Consider the following 21,419-nt stretch of genomic DNA (forward strand, 5'->3'; position numbering starts at 1 on the left):
TACATCATATATAGTTATTGTCTGTTTTTCACCTGCATTATTATCAATCTTTAATTTAATATTATTTATTGTATCAGTATGCTGCTGCTGGAGAATGTGAATTTCCCATTGGGATTAATAAAGTATCTAATCTATCTATCTATCTACTTGTATGATGAATGAGAGAATCATAAGTGACTGAGTTTTTCGATCAGCTATTGATATAGTTTGAACTAACAGATTCACAAGTGAAGGGAATAGAGCTTCATGATTCACGCAGTTCTTGCACGTGCACTTTAAACATCTATAAGCGTCAGCGGAATGAAAGACGCTGATGACGTCAAGCAGAACACACACGTGCTTTTGCGCGCCCGTTGAGCTCCACAGAATCAATTCATTGGTGCTCGTGAATTGATTTGCATGATTCACTGAAGAGAGTTTGTGAAGAAGAGCAAATTATTTGCGAGTCCCCCATCACATTACATTACACTTCAAGACTGTTCTACCTGTTTTAGTAATGACAGCAGTATTATTATTATTATTATTATTATTATTATTGGACCAGGTCCTCTGTCTCTTTACTTGCCTTCTTTCAGTTGGCAGAGAGTGCTTATTGCCAGCTGCTGTAGTCCAATTTCTTGGCTCCGCAGAAACTGTAGCAGGTATCTTAAAATGTTGGCAGTGTGACGTTTCAGCAACTGGTTCACTTGACCTGTGGGATAAATTCAGATTAAGTCAGACCCTCAAATGTTAGTGCAAACATCTCAGAATGTGACCACTCTTCTTACGGTTTGGAATGCTTGCTCCTTTAAAAGGAATACACCAACCATCAATCTGTTTTCTTAGCCCACATATCCATGACGGAGTTACCTATACTAGCATTGGGCACAAGGTAGGAACAACAGCTGGGCAGGGCATCAGTCCTTCATGAAGGCCGATTTATCAATGCCAATCCCACAGTACGGCCAAGTTATCAGTGCCAATCTGCCTAACTGGCATGTCTTTGGACTGCGGGAGAACACCCACACGGATACGGGGAGAACATATAAATTCCATGCAGGGATGCAAACTTCAAACCCTGGTCTACTTACTGTGAGGCAGAAGCGCCACCACTCCGCCACCAAGTACTTCATCCAAAAACAATTCTAATGATAACCGAGAAAAAATGTAATCCCATGTTTTCTTGGCAACCCATTTCCTTCCACATCCACTGGCCCAGAGTCCTCTCTCTTCAGTTCAAAGGCTCAGTTCAATTTGACCACACTTCATTTTCATGCACTTCTTGAATTTTCCAGAAGTATTCATTTAACAATATCCATCCATCCATTTTCCAACCCGCTGAATCTGAACACAGGGGGTCTGCTGGAGCCAATCCCAGCCAACACAGGGCACAAGGCAGGAACCAATCCCGGGCAGGGTGCCAACCCACCGCAGGACACACACACACACCAAGCAGGGACAATTTAAAATCGCCAATGCACCTAACCTGCATGTCTCTGGACTGTGGGAGGAAACCGGAGCGCCCGGAGGAAACCCATGCAGACACGGGGAGAACAAGCAAACTCCATGCAGGGAGGACCTGGGAAGCAAACCCAGGTCTCCTTACTGCAAGGCAGCAGTGCTACCACTGCGCCACCGTGCCGCCTCATTTAACAATATTTTAGCAAAAAATACATGTTCTAAATGTTGTGAGTAAACCACTGGATAACTGACATGGGGCGGCACGGTGGCGCAGTGGGTAGCGCTGCTGCCTCGCAGTTGGGAGACCTGGGGACCTGGGTTCGATTCCCGGGTCCTCCCTGCGTGGAGTTTGCATGTTCTCACCGTGTCTGCGTGGGTTTCCTCCTGGTGCTCCGGTTTCCTCCCACAGTCCAAAGACATGCAGGTTAGGTGGATTGGTGATTCTAAATTGGCCCTAGTGTGTGCTTGGTGTGTGGGTGTGTTTGTGTGTGTCCCGCGGTGGGTTGGCACCCTGCCCGGGATTGGTTCCTGCCTTGTGCCCTGTGTTGGCTGGGATTGGCTCCAGCAGACCCCCGTGACCCTGTGTTCGGATTCAGCGGGTTGGAAAATGGATGGATGGATGGATGGATGGATAACTGACATGTGCATTAGGTGACGATGCCACATGATCTCACATTACATGATTTCTAGTCGGTGGGGATATCAAGCTTGATGACTACAGTTGCTGATTACATCGTATGAGTGGCTCATTTTATGCCAACAAATATTAAATTTGACGACAGGGTGACACAACTTTCCAGCAGTTTCACATTTTTAAAGTATCATAAGTTCGACTCTGATTTCGTGCCGCCGGGTAGCGCCAGGGCCCATGTGAAGGGTTTACATGAATAACGAGTTCATCTGCAATGTCAGCTTTTTTATTTTTTCCCCCCATTCTATTGTGGTATATAAAAGATAGACGGGCCAGTTTAGCAACACCGATCCACAAAACCTGCTTGTCTTCAAATAAGGGTTTCTTAAACTATAAACCAAAATGAGTAGTGGGCTGCTGCTGTCACTGGGTTGCAAGTTACCATTGTAATGATAACGGGTCACTGATGGCTTGCAAAGTGGATCAGAGCAGGTTGACCAGGCAATCCACTTTGCTCCGATGATTCTTCTCAATTTACCTGTTTAGAAAACGACTGACTGACTATTCTGTATTATAAGACGCGGAATTCTGTTGAAATTCAGAGACCAGTGCAAGATTACGACCTGCACTTATTGTGGACTCCTTGTTTATGGTGAACAATTGCAAGCCGCCCTCCTCATATGAATGGGCTTCAATGCCTTACCCATGCCTCTTGGTGCCAGGTAGACACACACTGAGCCATTCAATATACCATGCAGTCAGCCCCGGACATCTAAGGGCATCACAGGCCTGTGTTCACTCCATGTCACATCTTGCTGTTGCGCGATGGGCCTTTCTGAATATTTTTTTTCTGCTACGCATGGCCACAAATTGGTACGATTAGACCATGGGTGTTGTGGAATGGGATATACTCCAAATACAATACAAAAATTCAGCACTGACAGATACCTGGAGGAAATTTAAGTTACATGCAGGTATGTGCCAAACCTTAAACAGCAAATATGAACACAACTCCTATAAAGTGATAAATTACTGGTAACTTAGGAAAGGCATCCGGTGTAAAATTTTGCCAGATCAACATGCGGTAGAAATGAGGACATTAAAGGGTCAGCCAGGTTGGACGGTTGGGAGACAAAATCAGAGAGCGAGATTGAGTTGGTTTGGACATGTGCAGAGGACAGATGAGGGGTATATTGGGAGAAGGGTGCTAAGGATAGAGCTGCCAGGCAAGAGGAGAAGAGGAAATCCTAAGAGAAGGTTTATGGATGTGGTGAGAGGACATGCAGGTGATGGGTGTGACGGAACAAGATGACAAGGACGGAAAGAGATGGAAGAAGATGATCCGCTGTGGCAACCCCTAACAGGACTAGGTAGCAGCCAGAAGAAGAAGACTGGTAATTTAAACGTATTGGGATTTCCATTTGTTGATACCTACATTTCTGTGAATAAAGAATTTAGACAGGAGACATACCGCAAATAAGAACTCACCATGTGCTTGCATTTGGCGGATGATACACGCAGCATGAAAGGCCACCTCCACACTCTCCTGTTGAATAGCCAAACTTACGAGCCGTTGTATCTGATCATTTTCCAGTAAATCTCCCATATGCAATGATATAATTTCTAAATTTAATAAACCAAAAAAAAAAAAAACAATAATAAAAACAAGCAAAAAATATGAAACAGCATTTGAGTAAAGGGAGGAATTTATTTTGAAGACGTTACCAAATTCCATGAGTTCTTTTAAACATTTAGTCATAGAAAGCAGGGGTTCCTCCGCATGCTCAGTACAGGTAGTCAAAGTGAGGGTCTTGATTATTCCGTTGACGCACTTACTGTTAATCAGGGCCTGAAAAAGGTAAAAGAAAAAAAGTCTTTACAAGTGAATTGGAAAACAATCGATAGAAGTCTTTAGGATTCACACAGAGGTGTGTAATATCACAGGATTTAGACTAAGTGATATTATAATGACTCAGTAGGCCCGAGAGACGGAGGAATGGACTTAGCACTCTGACAAATATTAGAGTTTGAGGTCGAACCCACTGGCACCTTGTCCGGCTACTCTCTAATGCCGCTCTGATGTTCTTTGACCTCTCGCGCTCACGGCTGCCTCGTCCCATACCTGCAATTGCACACCGACGGCTCTCTGCCACACACCGCTGTCTCAGACCAGTGTGAGGCATAAACTCCTGCTGGTGTGTGGTATAGCAGATCCACAGCTCATGCTAAAGGGCCATTTTTAAAATAAATAATCACCGCACTCGCAGCTTAGTGGGGGGGGGGGGGGGGGCGTATTGGTGTGTGGCCGAAGCGGTTCCTGAGGAGTTCGTGATGTGGCCGTTTCTCACCTAAGTGCACAGGTGAGTAACGGTCCGCATCCGTAATAGTTCCCCGGGGCTGCTGATTGTTGCCATGTCCTCTTCATAAATAGAAGCGCGAGGCGGCTAAGGGAGAAAGGAAGAGAAAAAAAAAAAAGGAAGGACGAAAAAGAGCCGGAGGTTGCAGGAAGCAGGAGGAAAAAGACAGCTGGACAGTGAGCCCTAATAGGGGTGTTTGGCCAACACCTAGGGCAGTTGGAAGTGGTCGCTCCCGCTGAGTATTTTATGGAGAAACAGGAGTGACCAGCAGTAGGACGGCTGGCCGCGTAAGGCCAAGAAGGCAGCGGGAGTCGGGAGGCTTGGGCGGTGAATTCCCTGACGTGTGTGTCCTGGTCGTTAGGGAAGCCAAGTCTCAGTCTGGAGAGTGCGTGACCGAAGCCAGGGATCGGGAGGCCTCCAGACCAGATGAGCGGAGAGAAGGTCAGCTGCTGCAGAAGAGCGACTCTCCTGTTGCAGGGCTCAGATGGGAGAAGCAGGGGAGCTGCCAGGTAAAGAAGACGCCGGGCTTTTGTGTTTTTAAAGGCCTGCTTCCAGCATTGTTTTAACCTCATTTTAAAGGATTGTTTTTTTTTCTATGGTGTTTTTAACCTCCACTATTTCATTCGTTTTATGGATTATTTATTTAAAGATTTAATGCACTGCACTTTTATTTGAACACTTGTTTCTGTTGATTGTTTTTAATAAAAGCACTTTTGCACTTTTACATCATCCCCTTGCTCTATATGTTTGTGCCTCACTGCCGAGCTCATCGGTGACATTACCGACGGTGTCGGGTTCAAGGGCTCCCGGATGGACGATGGGAGCATGCAGCGAACCTGCATCGTCACATGGTGCTCTTCAGCCTCCTCTCCCGGATTTCCTTTTGTTTGCATATTTGTATATTTCGATTGGTCGTTTTGGTTTTTGGATATTCCGATCATTTTTCGCTTTATTTTGTAGATTTTGGTATTGTTTACTTTTACGTTGTCTCTTTTTTAGGTATGTTTACATATAATGTGTGAAGCACCATGTCGGTCTGTCTGTCTGCATGAAACTACTCGGGCCCCCCACATGGACCAATTTTGTTGAGATATGCGACATGACAGTTTGATTTTTGTTCAGATGTCTCAAACAGGTCGTGCTGCAGAAAACTTTAAAATGTCAAAATTTTCCATTGAAAAGAATTGGTGAATTTTCAAACTCATCCATCTTCAAAAACAGAAACGTTCTGCACTCCTTAATATTTTTTGGTTTCTCCTAGACAACAATGTGATCAGAAAGAGATAAAACAGAGCCGTTTTGTTTTGCCTTATGCTTTGCACATTTTTCTTTTTATAGAAAATATCCTGGAATTTTCAAACACAATGGGCTTACATTTTTCAAAGTAGTGTCTTGACAATTTCAAAGTATTTGTATTGCGTGCTCAGTAATATTTGGTGAGATGTGTGGTAAGAAAACACTTTGCTATTATTATAAAACTATAGGCCCTGCTTCTGAATAATACTAATAGTTGCTCAAATTTATATTGCTGTTCTTCCGGTTAGCGGAAGTAGCTCAAAAGTTGATAGAAATCTATGTTTTGTACCTAATGCTTGTATGCAAAATTTTGTTGACTTAATTGAAAACATACTCAAGTTATCGTGTTTACATACACACACATAATTCCAAAAATGGTATTTTCTGACTCAGGGAGGTCTAAAATGTCGAGATTCCTCAAAATCTCGAAATCAAATTTTTGGACAATTACAATACTTTCCCTACGAGAAAGTAAATCGGACTCAGGGAGGTCTAAAACGTCAAGATTCATCAAATTCTCAAAATCGAATTTTTGGACAATTACAATACTTACCCTACGAGAAAGTAAATCAGACTCAGGGAAGTCTAAAATGTCGAGATTCATCAAAATCTCAAAATCGAATTTTTGGACAATTACAATACTTTCCCTACGAGAAAGTAAATCGGACTCAGGGAGGTCTAAAACGCTGAGATTCATCAAATTCTCAAAATCAAATTTTTGGACAATTACAATACTTACCCTACGAGAAAGTAAATCAGACTCAGGGAAGTCTAAAATGTCGAGATTCATCAAAATCTCAAAATCGAATTTTTGGACAATTTCAATACTTTCCCTACGAGAAAGTAAATCGGACTCAGGGAGGTCTAAAACGTCGAGATTCATCAAATTCTCAAAATCGAATTTTTGGACAATTACAATACTTTCCCTACGAGAAAGTAAATCGGACTCAGGGAGGTCTAAAACGTTGAGATTCATCAAATTCTCAAAATCAAATTTTTGGACAATTACAATACTTACCCTACGAGAAAGTAAATCAGACTCAGGGAAGTCTAAAACGTCGAGATTCATCAAAATCTCAAAATCGAATTTTTGGACAATTACAATACTTTCCCTACGAGAAAGTAAATCGGACTCAGGGAGGTCTAAAACGTCGAGATTCATCAAATTCTCAAAATCGAATTTTTGGACAATTACAATACTTTCCCTACGAGAAAGTAAATCGGACTCAGGGAGGTCTAAAACGTTGAGATTCATCAAATTCTCAAAATCAAATTTTTGGACAATTACAATACTTACCCTACGAGAAAGTAAATCAGACTCAGGGAAGTCTAAAATGTCGAGATTCATCAAAATCTCAAAATCGAATTTTTGGACAATTACAATACTTTCCCTACGAGAAAGTAAATCGGACTCAGGGAGGTCTAAAACGTCGAGATTCATCAAAATCTCAAAATCGAATTTTTGGACAATTACAATACTTTCCCCTACGAGAAAGTAAATTGGATTGAGGGAGGTCTAAAACATCGAGATTCATCAAAATCTCGAAATCAAATTTTTGGACAATTACAATACTTTCCCTACAAGAAAGTTAAAAGATAGGCAGTGTGGCATAGTGGTGAAGACTTTGAACATCAAGCCCTGAAGATGTGCATTCAAATCCCACTGCTGACACCAAATGACCATGGAAAAAGTTCCTTCATCTGCCCGTGCTCCATTTGGAAAAATAAACAAATGGAACCAATTATATCTCAAATGTTGTAAGTCACCTGATAAAGGCCATGATTGCCACACAAGTGTCCCCCAGGGTTTTGAAAGAGAATTGAGACGCAAGGGAGGGAGAACAATGAAACAAGAGAACTGTGAGTGAGCCAGCGAGAGAGAAAGGAGACAGAGAGGTCAGTAGCCTCACGGTGGAGTGAACGGTCAGCGTTCTACGAGGCACATCGTTACCCGATGATTTAATGGAGGAGTGGGTATAATGGAGGTAGAGTCCCCCTTAGGGATCTGTGGGAAGCCAAGAGATTGTGAAGGAAGACCGGAGGACAGCCAGTCTCTGAGCAGTCTGGCAGATGCTGATGAAGGGAGCCAAGGTGGAGGTCAGAAGTGAGGAGCACAGCTGGTGATGTCTCTGCTGGCTGAGCAAGCCATTGGGTGAGCTGGGGAGACAGGAGAGAGGAAGTTGCACTGGGCTGAGACAGTAGGACAAGGATACACGATGACAGTGTTGTTTTTATTACGGTTTTACCCTTAGATTACTTATTGAATTTTTAAGTTACCGATTGTCACTCTGATTTTATAGATTATTTATTTATTTATTTATTGAAGATCTTTTGATGCATTGAACTCTGGGCACTTTGTTTTGGGTTTTAAGAAAAGCATTATCAATGGTTCTGGGTTCGAGAGGCTCTGGGAGGCAAGCAGGGTTCATGGAGCTGATCCAGACCATCAAACCGCTTTGGCCTTAAAGGAAGGCCGTTAAATGACTACTGCTCGCTACAACATCTATTAAAAAGGATATTCACTGAGGTCCCTTGAACAAGTGAGTAGCAATCATGTTAAAAAGAAAAACTAGGGAAAAAAAACTGAACATGCACAGTCATGAAAGGAGGAGAAAAAACGGAGCGTCACAAAGTTCTAGGTTTCGAAGGAGACAGAGGTCTGCATTCATCTACATCATCAGAAAACAAAATCACCTCGGACATCACATTTAACTTCATTACAAAAAGAAGATCGCCGATACCAGCAGGCCCCAGGATGCCACTGTTACCTGAAGATATTTACTGTCATTTAGGTTTTTAAGGACCAGTGAGATGTGGCTGAGGACGATCGTGCAGTTCCCGTCACTTTGCAGCAGCCATTTTCCAAGTATCTCCAGAATTCCTTCATTCACAATCTCGTCCTGTGACGACAGTATCACAGTATTGAGTTAAAAATACAGTTTATTGTAAGCTAACAGTTTTATTCCTAATTTTCCTCTTGAAGAATGATCATCATTAGGGAAGACCGTTCATTTTCCTGCTTAAACATGACACTGATCTGGGAGTCGGAGATAAACCTGAGTATGGCTCCCATCCATCCCTGGGCACAAATTATATTTAGAGTCACCAGTGGTGTATGTGAGGAAACTGTGGGCTACACCTTACAATAATCGATTAGTTGGCCGATGACTGTGCCAATTAACCAGGGGTTTGAAACAAAATGAAACATTTGGGCAAAAGTGCAACGTGTTTGATTAAAAAATTAAACCGTTTTATGTCTTGCTTTTCTTTACGACAAATACGCTGTAATATTACATTTGTCAAAAAGACTTTTCGACTTTAAGGCGTGGAAGGCTGAGAGCCCTTTGTTAGGTATTAAGAAAAGTTAGCTAGAGTGTATTGTTTGGTTGTATCCACTAGATGGCAGTAAAGACTACAAAATGAGTTGATCCTCACCCACTTCAATCCTCCTGGCATTAAACGCCAGTCTCCGCTAGAATTACAAGAAAACATCTGCAGGATTTGCATTTTGTCAATGACTCATATTCTGCATGAACAGTTAAGGATTTCAGGTTGCCAGAAGAATCAGATGAAAATGACATTGAGGCTAGGTCCACACTACTATGTTTTTCATTTTAAAAACGCAGATGTTAGCCTCCATTGTTGTCTTTTGTCCACACTATTCCTGTGTTTTTAACCTCTGAAAATTGAGACTTCTGATAATGCTCTTCCCGGCTATAAATTTTTAAAAACACTAGCTCACTATTGTTTTAAAATGTAGGTTTTTAATAATGCAGACCTTAACTGTTTTTTTTTTCTATTATTTTAATCTTTTTCTGTGTACTTTGCTTCTTTCATTCAAGCTGGGGAGCATGCACCGGTACAGCGCGTTGCCGCACCCACTACACGACAAAACAACTCGGGATCCCAGTTGGCAACCCCCCAGGCAGATAGACAGTCCAGTCCCACCCTCCGGAAATGACCCTCCATCTGCCACACCCAGGTGTTACGTGGGCGACTCCCTTGGCCTGGTCCAGCCACTGGGGTCCCCAACAATGAGGATCATCCGAGCTGGATCACCCTCGGGGAAATGTGCCACATGACCGTAGTGCCGTAACTGACGCTTCCTCACAATGCAGGTCATGTGCCTCATTTGGGACTCCATGAGCAACACAAAGTCAAACCAGCGATACCCAAGGATTTTCCAGAGAGACACAAAGGAGTCCAGTCTTCATCTCGGGTCACTGGATAGAGCGTCCATGTCTTGCAACCTTATAGCAAGACAGGAAGCACCAGGACTCTAATGACTTGGACCTTCGTCCTTTTGCTGATATCGGGAGCACCACACACCCCTTTCCAGTGACCTCATGACCCCCCACGCTCTCCCAATCCATCTACTGACTTCATAGGAAGAGTCACCAGAGTCACATGAATGTCACTGCCAAGGTAAGTAAACCTCTCAACGAGGTCGACACTCTCTCCGCAGACAGACACACTGCTGATGGCCATTCCTAAGAACTCATTAAAGGCCTGGATCTTTGGTTTTTATCAGGACACTCACAAGTCCAGACACTCAGACTCATTGGGATTAATAAAGTATCTATCTATCTATCTATCTATCTATCTATCTATCTATCTATCTATCTATCTATCTATCTATCTATCTATCTATCTATCTATCTATTATATAGTGCCTTTCCTATCTATCTATCTATCTATCTATCTATCTATCTATCTATCTATCTATCTATCTATCTATCTATCTATCTATCTATCTATCTATCTATTATATAGTGCCTTTCCTATCTATCTATCTATCTATCTATCTATCTATCTATCTATCTATCTATCTATCTATCTATCTATCTATCTATCTATCTATCTATCTATCTATCCTCACTCAGTCACTCGAGCGCCCCGATCAGAGCCTCCATTGACTCTGTGAAGATCACAGCATCGTCAGCAAAGTCAAGACCTGTGAATCTCTCTTTGCCAACAGATACCCCACAGCCACTGGACCCCACCACTCTGCCCATCACCCAGTCCATGCAAGCATTGACCAGAGTAGGAGCAGAACACACCGCTGACGAACCCCAGAATCAACTGGGAAAAACACAGAGGGTCTGCCTCCACTCTGCACAGCACTCACAGTACCAGTGTACAGGCCGGCCATGATATCCAGCAACCTCAAGGGGAACCCACGAACCCTCAGGATGTCCCTTCTTTCATTGTATCCTAATAATGACAGTTAAAAAGAAGCAGAGCAGACATCTGGGAAGAAAACACTGAATGGTGAAAGGTGGCGACGGCTTTAACATCAGACCCACTATTTAGTAAATAATGGATTAAATGACCAGAAAACTGGGGAAAGAATAATGAAAATCAGGACGAAAATACTGCTGAAAGGTAAAAAAAAAAACTTCCCATATAACTGCTTAGTACATTTTAATAAAAATTTTCCAAACTTAGTTTCGTAATTTTTTACATTGACTCTAAAACACAGAAATTGGGTAATAGCAGATCACTTCATTAGGCGAGCAGTCCAATTAAAAACACAAGTTGGTTGGAACAAAAGCCTGCAGCCACAGGGGGTCCCCAGGACCGAGACTGAGGCCCACTGCATTACAATGTTTGGTTATAACACATTTCAATGGAATAAAGCGGCTATAATAAAACAACAGTCCATGTTGGACTCTCACCCTGTTGGGGGGATGCTGTGACAAGGAGCTGAGGAGAGTGACGGCCGATTCCCACACTGCCTTACTGGAGCTTTGGAGCTGAGCCGCCAGCTGTTTAATACAACCCATGGATACCATGTCCTCCTGGGTGTGCACTATGGAGTAAGAATGAAAAACGAGTTGAGCCATTACTCAATGGGGCTCAGGAGAAGTGATGTCAGGGTGGCCCCGCCTCCTGGGGCTCCACCCACAAGCAACAAGGAATACAAGCACATTTAAAGGGACATTATGCAAATACAGAATTACAAATGATAACAGAAATAAAGAAATGATAAAAAAAATAATCAACAAAAACAGTAAAAATATGTGCTTTCCTATCGTAGAAACTTTGTTTTTTGGTTCCTGTACAAAGTAGGCCCTGGGTCACTTGTGGCCCCTGGCTTCTTTCATGTGTTGCATTCCCACCGCACAATAATAACTGCAACCTTTATGCAAAATGTGTGACGTACAAAGAAGAGTGATGCAGTGCAAAGTGAGGTGCGTTCAGGAGATCACGGGGTGCATCTCCACCTCATTGCTTCAAAGCAGTTGCGAGTTTACAGGGGAGATTATTCCTCCAACTCGGTGTCCGGCGTGGCACACCAGTGAAGCGGCAATGAAGAGTGATGTGGTGCATTCAGGAGTTCACGGGGGACACTCACACCTTATTGCTTCGACGATATTGTGAGTTCACGAGAGAGTAAGTATTGCTTTGATGCAGCGCATGTGTTACCGGCCTCACGGTCGAGGGGAACCTGGGCCAGGTACAAGCCACTGTTGCTACAGAGTGTAGCCATAATGATATGGTGAAAAGCATAAAAGAAACAGGCAGCAGTCCCGAGTCTCAGACCATACTTCTCTGTTCTCTTTATTCTAATTTTCCCAGAAATATATAAATGTTTCAATTTCTGCATAGATCAACATGGCAATCAGTGAACACAATGGTGCAAGCCAATTTCCTCTGCATAACAAATAGTGTAAACACATTTACTTTGAGTACTTGATTAGAAACCAATGTCCCCAGAACTCGTTAATTTTCCAAGGAAGGAGACAGTTCTGTTTCCCCACATTGTGTGTAGATGAGATACTAAATCTAAGCAGTCTGACTATTCAAAGCAGGTGACTCTTTAGCAAGACAGGTAAATATTTATGTCCTGTAGATAGCCATCAGCAATAACCTGTAGCAAAATTTTCCAGAAATTCTGCCTTTTCTTTAAAACACAGGTTTATAGCCCATTACACTAAGCAGCACATAGAAATGTCATTTTCTTTAGAATACTGAATTCTAGCCCATTACACATGGCACAGCGCACCAGGGAGGCAGCCATGAAGAGAGATGTGGTGTGAAGTGTGGTGCGATTGGGAGTTCATGGGGGAACACCTCGATCTTATTGCTTCAAAATGATCGCAAGTTCACGGGACAGAATATTCCTTTGATGCGGTGTATGGCGTGGTGTAGCAGGGAGGTGGCGATGAAGAGCGACGGTGTGATCGGGAATTCCCAGGGAAGATTATTGCTTCGCTGCAGTGCATGAAATGGTGTACCAGGGAGAAGTGCAGCACTCCATCATCAACTGATAACTTCCAACCACTAACAGATTTGTAAGATGGTGCCAGTGCTTGTGGTCACCCAGCCTCACAATTCATCCCTTGAGCCTTATCCTTGATAGCTACTGGTTGCACAAAAAGTTTATACCCTGAAGTAGGAAATAAGAAAAGTACCACAGACTACCTACCAGGAACTACAAATAGCTTGTGTTCCTGTTATGGGGTATACAATCTACAAATTATTATAATTATATTTTGCTCAATCCTAACAAGATGAATTCAGATATAAGAGGCATTGTGATGGGCGGTCGGGTCCCATGCCCAGCCGGGACGCCCCTTCAACACTGGATCCGGGGGAGAAGCCATGAGATGCACTCTATGTCCTCCAGAACACGTGGTGGCAGCCCTCCTGGGTTACATCGGGGCCACAGGTGTGGGAATCTGTGGCCACCACCCAGAGAAGCTGCACGGCTTAATGAGCCTCTGTGGGCTGGAATGCAGCCACACCCAGAAGTGCAGCCTAATCAGGCCAATTACCACCTGGAGCACTTCTGGGAAGGCTACAAAAGGAGCCTGCAGCCCACTACTCTGGGGCCAGAATCGGGAGGAAGAGGACGAGGTTGCCTTTGAGGAGTGGTGGTGCCAGACGAAGGGTTGGTTGTTTCGATTAAGTGCTTGGGACTGTGTATTGCCTGTGGGGCTCACGGGGAAGACGTGCCCCACAGGTGAAGAAAAATAAAAGTCTTGTGAGTTTGACACGTGCCTCAGTGTGAATTTGTGCCAGGTCGGGCGCCTATATATAGCGCCATAATTCACAGCATTATAATAAAAAAAGCATCCTCTTCCCTTACACCTCACTTTTATAACAGTTGTTCACAGCTTAGTGCTAAATTAGTATTACAGCCTGGGAAAGGAAGACTGAGCCAATACCTCAAGGCTATTGATTACTTTATGGATGGACATCTGGGACAACAATTTGGTTTACAGCCTGGGAAAAACGGACATGGCGATGTTTTAGGCAACATCAAAGAACTTTATTATCTGGGAAAAGATAGGTTAAAGAGTTTGAGCAAAATTCATCCATCATATTGACAGCCAGCCAATCAGGTGCATGCAACAATTATGGGTTATAAAATCACGGCATGAAACTTTATAATAAATATGCCTCATTTGAAAGCAACGTTAGAAGAAGAGAAACAGCGACAACGGAAGAGCGACGTCAGAAAAGAAAACAAAGACACGTGTGACCAGCTTTCATCAGATTGTCAGTTAGCAGCATTTTTATGAACATCCGATTGCTAAATCAAGCACTGCCCTGGGACTTTCATCCTTGACATCGCTGATTCCTTTCAGTAAGCTTTTTTTTTTTTAGATGATTTTATCCAGACTTTACTATCGATTTTATTTTCTATTGCTATTGTTCTTTAATAAATAGTAACTTCTTTTCATCTTTCTATGCTTTGTCTTAATGTCTAGAGTGATTGAAATAATAAGGTAGATTTCTTTGAGCACCTGGTGCTGCTGGAGATTTGCCATTACCTCTGTGCTGCGAGGTTTATTAAGGCTGAGGGTGAGAGCTCCACTCAATAGTAGGGAACAGGACGTCAAGTAAGGCATTCTTGGCTAATAAATGGCCTATAGTCAAGGATGCTGAGTCTTTGTATGTTTTAATATTTTCTTGGAGACCAAAAGTAATATTTAGGTCTGAGATTTATTTAAAACATTGTATGTTGTTTGTGCCGATAATAAATAAGTCTTTTGATGTGCTGAGAGAGTGACAAGTTGTGTTATTCTTATAGCACTTGTGTGGTTTAAAGTGCTAAACGTTAGCCAACTGTGTGTGTGTGTCATTTGTAGGGCACTGTTGTGGTTAGGGTCTGAGCATGTGTGTGTATCTATGTAAGTGTGTGTTATTATTTAGGGTGCGGGAATAGACCTATCCAAAAACGAACTTGACAAGTGTAAGGGGTAAACAGACAATAACACAGTTCCTGTTGTGGGAACACTAAAAAAAAAATCCTAAGTTTTTAAAGAAAAGTCCTTTGTTCCTGAAAAAAGCGCCCAATGATACATGATATAGCTACAGGCTATTCACTCAAGTACCCCGTTACCTGCCGTACACCACACTAGAATGCTTTTTAAAAGGGAGCATTAGGTAAAATATTTATTTTCTTACCATTCACAGACAAATTTTGTAGGCAACAACATGACTGACAGCAGATCTGTGAAAAGAATATGTGAATTAATAAAGTATAAAAAAAAGAAATGAGTTGAACTCTAAAAACACCATACAAGGGGCTGTTGTACAGTTCCAATTTAGGAAATGAATCGAGATTAGCTCCTGTATACTAATACAAAATTCTAGCATGTGTGGTTTAGAACCAAGTCAACATTTCTGGCTATTTACAGAAATCCAAGTACAAAAATGTCATGTATACCCTTAGTCTGGTTAGAAAATAAAAAGCGGGTTATTTGGCCATGTAAACTCTTAACTGGGTTACACTTAAGGATTTCGTAGTCTGCCCAAGTCTTTGCTTCATACACATGTACAGGAGTCAGAGCTACAAAATGGTGGAAGTGCCCAGAAAGATAAATGTCCTGAGGCAGATGGTCAGTCGATTGCATTGTTCCTTTTCCTTGCAGAAATAACCCATCTCAGTATTTCATAAGTCGCTACATATATGTTGATAAGCTGAACGTACAGCAGTAATCGCATAGCACAATCTCGGGAGCAGTTTTAAGGGTCGCACGTTAAAAGTAATATGCCTGAGGTAGTTTGATTACTTTTTAAACTAATGCTTATTTTATTAAAGTGTGATTCTTCTTATTCCAGCAACACTGGATGTAAGGCAAGAAGCACATGTGTCAGTATGCCACATGTCACACATGTGCACATGAGACGCAACTAAAGGGCTCGAATGAGGGTAATTCCACGCCAGGCCAGGGGGTGGCAGAGTGTGCTAATCCTTAACATTATACAAATTTATTGTCTTTTTTTCACCTGCATTATTATCATTCTTTAATTTAATATTATTTATTGTATCAGTATGCTGCTGCTGGAAAATCTGAATTTCCCATTGGGATTAATAAAGTATCTATCTATCTATCTATCTATCTATCTATCTATCTATCTATCTATCTATCTATCTATCTATCTATCTATCTATCTATCTATCTGTCTACTGCAGACCAGTTACAGGAAATTCCGCCTAGCCCCGACTGATGTCACTTCTGGTTTCTGGGAAGGCAGGTTGGGGGTGGTTTCGATGTGGCTGGGGTTTAGAGGGAGCTTTTGGGTTATGTTGGCTCATGACGTCACTTCAGGTCCCAGCCCTGACAACATTATTTCCGGTCCTGACGATGTCACTTCCTCTGCCTTTCCTTTACCTTTGCCTCATCCAAGGCAGTTCTGTTCTGGACGCGAATCTGTACTATTGTGCAATCAGTCAGTCAGTCAGTCCAACCCGCTATATCCTAAAATCAATTTTCAAATTTTCAGAAAGCCTTCAAGCATACAGGAGGCTGCCCCAAACCTTTTTCTGGCTCTTGTCTATTCATTTGACATACTGCTTTGCAGGGTGCAGTCATTAGGGAGGTGATGAGCAATGCCTGGTCTTCACCAAGGCACAGTGCTTGGAATACGACTGGAAGAGTTCAATTTTTGTCAAAGAGAACCAGAGATTCTTTTTTTTCTCATGCTCTCCAAGTCCAAGCGGGCTGTCATACACTTTTTATTCAAGAGTGGCTTCCGTCCAGGCATCTCTACCATAAATGCCGCCATCTTTCTAACAGGCTCTCCCATCTCAGCAGAGGACTTCTGAAGCTGTGTTAGAAGTGACCATTGGATTCTTGATCACCTCCTTGACCAAGGTCCTTCTTTCCTGGTTATTCAGTTTGACCAACTCTGGTTGGAGTCCTGGTGGTTCCAAACTTCTTCCATTTTAGAATTCTTGAGGCCACTGTGCTGCTGGGAACATGTAAAGCTTGAGAAACGGTTTGATCCCCTTACCCTGATCTAGGCCTAATCACAATTTAATTACGGAGGTCTGCAGAGAGTTCCTTGAACTTCATAGGTTGGTTAGACATGCAGTTTGAACTACTGACCTCCTACACAGGGCAGTCTTAACGCATTGGCACGCTGGGCAGTTGCCCGGGGGCCCCATGAGCACAAGTGTCCCATGCTAATCTCTGTATGTTGTGACTTGCTGAGTGGTTGTGTATTAGGGACCCCAGGGCACTGCTTTGACTGGGGGCCTATAATGCTGTTAAGACAGCCCTGCTCCTACACACAGGCACACGGGTGCCTTTCTAATTGATGTCCAATCAAATCACTTGGCCACAGGTTGAGTCCAATCTAGTTCTATACACAATTCAGGGAGAGTTAAAGCAAACACGAGGCACCTGAGCACGATGAGGAGTGCCACAGCTAAGGGTCAGAATATTTCTATGAAGGAGAGATTTCAGTTTTTGATTTTTAATAAAGTTGCAAACTGTAAGCGCCATGGTGGATGGCCTGGCTTCCTGAATGGGATGGAAGGTGGATCCTTACCTAGCCAGAAATCCATAAGAGAAGAAGAAAATGGGATGAGTCATATCCCAGCTGGGATGGGGCTGAATTATTCCAGTCAGGGTGAAAGGTTAATGGATGGGCTAGGGGAGGTTGTTCCTCCTCCAATACAACAGATGGCAGTGTTCTGCTGGCATGGACCCAGTATGGACACCTGCAGGGATCCATGGAATTTGTAGTTCTGAGGGACAATCCTGTTGGGATCCTTGGGTGCCACCAAAGGGCGCTGCAGGGAGAAGGATTCCCTGTTTTGGGGGGCCTCCACTCAACCTGGAAGAGCTTCCACTGGGCTATGCCTTGGCACCAGCAGTACGTCTGGGTCCATCATAAAAAGAAGCCATTCGGCCTCCTCCAGTTGAGTCAGAGTTGGGAGGCAGAGAGCAAAACTCACCTGGAGGAGAAGGAGTATTGTGCATTGAAGATCGTGGTATGGACTGTGAAAGTAAAAAAAATGTTTATTTGCAACCAGGACTGTCTTGATGTGGTTGTGTCTGGAGATTGGGGGCTCGGTGGTGTCCCCTGGTGGTCACAAAACCTTTCTGAACATATATTTTCATGTTGTCATTGTGGGCTATTGAGCATAGATTGATGGCCAAAATTGGCGGATGTATAAATTGAAAGTGAAATCCATCCATCCATCCATCCATCCATCCATCCATTTTCCAACCCGCTGAAACCGAACACAGGGGTCTGCTGGAGCCAGTCCCAGCCAACACAGGGTGCAAGGCAGGAACCAATCCCAGGCAGGGTGCCAACCCACCGCAGGACACACACCCACACACCGAGGACAATTTAGGATCGCCAATGCACCTAACCTGCATGTCTTTGGACTGTGGGAGGAAAACCCACGCAGACACGAGGAGAACATGCAAAACTTCATGCAGGGAGGACCCAGGAACCGAACTCGGGTCTCCTAACTGCAAGGCAGCAGCGCTACACACTGCACCACTGTGCCACCATAAAAGTGAAATTTATAACACAATAAAGTGTGCAGATAATAAAGGGGTCTAATTACTCTCTGAATCCGCTGTGTGAAAACAACAAAAGAGCATGCGACGTTCATCACTGAGACAGGATCTAAAAAGCCCTCAAGCGTAACTGAGAAGCCTGACAACAACCAAACTTTTGCAAAGATTGCATTGTTTGGGTGTATAAAGAATAATAATTCTTGCTTCCCTCATTTCTCTTTCACTGCTTCACCTTCGTAGAGGTAAAAAAAACACTCCCATTGAGAAAACAGGTGCCCTCATAATGTAATAAGTTGGCATTACCTTTTCAGACATGGTGGATAATGGGCCTCTGTATAACTTTCAAGTTGGATACTGGAGGGGTTGTAGGATGTAATCAAGGCAATGAATACTTTAAAGATGTCGCCGTTTATTTACCTTTTCAACAGAGGACAGCATGAGGGACAGCAAAGTCTTAAGCAGAAAGCAGTTCCCAACCTGCAGCAGGGCCATGTGGTGCCCAGGGCAGGTGGCAATGTTGCTGAGGGCGGCACAGCTGTAATACTGCAAAGAGAAAACCACCAATGAGACAAAAAGTGTGGAAAAGACTGACTGAGTTCTTATACTTCATCAGTGTTTTTGATAGAGCTTCTCAGGAGGTGACAAGTTTGACATGTTGGTTTACCTGAATTTCAGAATCGGGAGACTGAAGTAAAATCATGAGCAGCGGGAGGGCTCCTTCTTTACACAAGACTTCTCGGGTCGTCTCTGAAATAAATAAGCAGAGCAATAAACTCGTTTTTACTCGGAAGGTTCTCTTTCCATAAGTGTGTTCCCAAGCAAGATCCGTTTAAAAAGAAGATTTCCACTTTAGGTTTGACGTTACTCATAAATCGAAAAACAAATTCAGCCACGTTCTAAACGTCTTCTTTTTTTTAACAGTTTTGGAAACGTAGCAGCTACCACAAGAAAGACCTGATTTAGTAATTTGATGCAAGTCTTGTAAACAGGTTGAAAATAAAATTATTCACAATATGCCAGTTATCTTAAAGTATTATAACTACTTGAGTCCCTGTCTCCACTGTTCTCAGATGTAAAATCCTGCCAACTACGCCACTGTGAAAAAAAGCACAAGCATAGTGAAATTAGGTTTGGGGTGCCACGTGCAACATCAAAACTCCGGAGTCTGGTCTGTCCTGGAGGCAAAAGAGTAGAAGGAGTTACTGACAGCGTTCTCTGACAGTCAGGAGTGGTAGTGCACTGTTGATCACAGCCCTATAGATGTCCTGCACTTGGCATATAAGACACCACATGTAATCAAAAATGAACACGACTTAACCCAGGTCAATACAGACACTTTACATTTCTCAGTCTTACCGGATCTGGTGAGATTCAGTATGGCACCAACGGCATTCTGCTGTACCCGTGGTTCATAAGATTTGCAAAGAACTAGTAGTGGTAAAATTCCACCTGCATACACAATGGCTTCCCTGTTAGAGGCTATGAATAAACAAACAACAAATTACAGCGGGTAAATGAATGATTTTATCAATGGTTCATCTACAACATTATAAAGGAACAATGCCTCCTGTTTAATGCACAAGCTTCCATATTTCAAAACATATCTTCATCTTTCCCATTCCGAGTTCCAAAGTGTTAGATTCTATAGGGTTAACAAAGTCATAATTACACCCCGCATTGAATACTTACCCATGCAAATGAACCAATCTGGGATTTGAGATTCTTAGATTTTTCAACCCAAAATACATGACAGGAGTCCAAAGTAACAACTTAATAAATGAAATATGTTGCAATATAGCTTAAAAATATGTGGAAACTCCTTTCAATATTATAGTATACTAGCTGTCCCCCACGGCACTGCCCAAGACAAACTTTAAAAATCAATAAAAAGAAAATGTAATTTCGGCCAAACGGAAGGTAGGTACGCTTCAATTTCAAACATGGGCACTGTATCTGATTGTGTTCAGCTCTGACGGGAGAGCACCCCCACCATGGCCGTGATATTTCTGGCAATCAGCAGCTACCCTCTAAAACACATGTAGCTCTGATGTCTCTCTCAAAATCGTCAAACGTTACTCCCTAACAATCTGTAGATGAAAATGTCTGTTGAACAAACAGGTATCGCTAGCTAAGCGAAGGCAAGGTACGCTCCAAAACGTGGTGAGAGGTAGAGCGACATGTAAGTGAAGAGGGCCCCTCCCGGCTCCCCTCGGCCTGCAGCGTCTCTCTTAGATTCGCGCAAAAACTTTGGTTCCACATGCGAACTATGATACTTAATGCGATGAGAGAAGTCGCAAAATCAACCGGAATGTTCAAGAAAATTATTGAAAAAAATGCAATATACAGTGCATCCAGAAAGTATTCCCAGCGCATCATTTCTTACACATTTTGTTATGTTACAGCCTTATTCCAAAATGGATTAAATTCATTTTTTTTCCTCAGAATTCTGCACACAACACCCCATAATGACAACGTGAAAAAAGTTTACTTGAGATTTTTGCAAATTAATTAAAAATAAAAAAACTGAGAAATCCCATGTCCGTAAGTATTCACAGCCTTTGCTCAATACTTTGTCGATGCACCTTTGGCAGCAATTCCAGCCTCAAGTCTTGTTGAATATGATGCCACAAGCTTGGCACACCTATCCTTGGTCAGTTTCGCCCATTCCTCTTTGCAGCACCTCTCAAGCTCCATCAGGTTGGATGTTAAGCGTCGGTGCACAGCCATTTTAAGATCTCTCCAGAGATGTTCAATCGGATTCAAGTCTGGGCTCTGGCTGGGCCACTCAAGGACATTCACAAAGTTGTCCTGAAGCCACTCCTTTGATATCTTGGCTGTGTGTTTAGGGTCGTTGTCCTGCTGAAAGATGAACCGTCACCCCAGTCTGAGGTCAAGAGCGCTCTGGAGCAGGTTTTC

The 21,419-nt window shown here is 42.9% G+C and overlaps 1 protein-coding gene across 1 annotated transcript in view; it reads right to left on the reverse strand.

Annotated features, from left to right (window-relative positions):
- Window positions 1-525: 525 nt before the first annotated feature.
- Window positions 526-21,419, reverse strand: part of LOC114666167 (uncharacterized) — a 41,731-nt gene continuing 20,837 nt past the window's right edge. The window contains exons 6-14 of the mRNA XM_028820913.2: window positions 19,860-19,982; window positions 19,168-19,250; window positions 18,921-19,046; window positions 15,145-15,190; window positions 11,403-11,536; window positions 8,493-8,624; window positions 3,797-3,920; window positions 3,560-3,694; window positions 526-691 (exon numbers count right to left, since the gene is read on the reverse strand). Of these exons, the coding sequence (XP_028676746.2) occupies window positions 558-691; window positions 3,560-3,694; window positions 3,797-3,920; window positions 8,493-8,624; window positions 11,403-11,536; window positions 15,145-15,190; window positions 18,921-19,046; window positions 19,168-19,250; window positions 19,860-19,982 (1,037 nt within the window). The 3' untranslated portion in view covers window positions 526-557. The remainder of the gene's footprint in view (window positions 692-3,559; window positions 3,695-3,796; window positions 3,921-8,492; window positions 8,625-11,402; window positions 11,537-15,144; window positions 15,191-18,920; window positions 19,047-19,167; window positions 19,251-19,859; window positions 19,983-21,419) is intronic.

This window comes from Erpetoichthys calabaricus, chromosome 15, assembly GCF_900747795.2.
Source record: "Erpetoichthys calabaricus chromosome 15, fErpCal1.3, whole genome shotgun sequence".
Taxonomy (NCBI): domain Eukaryota; kingdom Metazoa; phylum Chordata; class Cladistia; order Polypteriformes; family Polypteridae; genus Erpetoichthys; species Erpetoichthys calabaricus.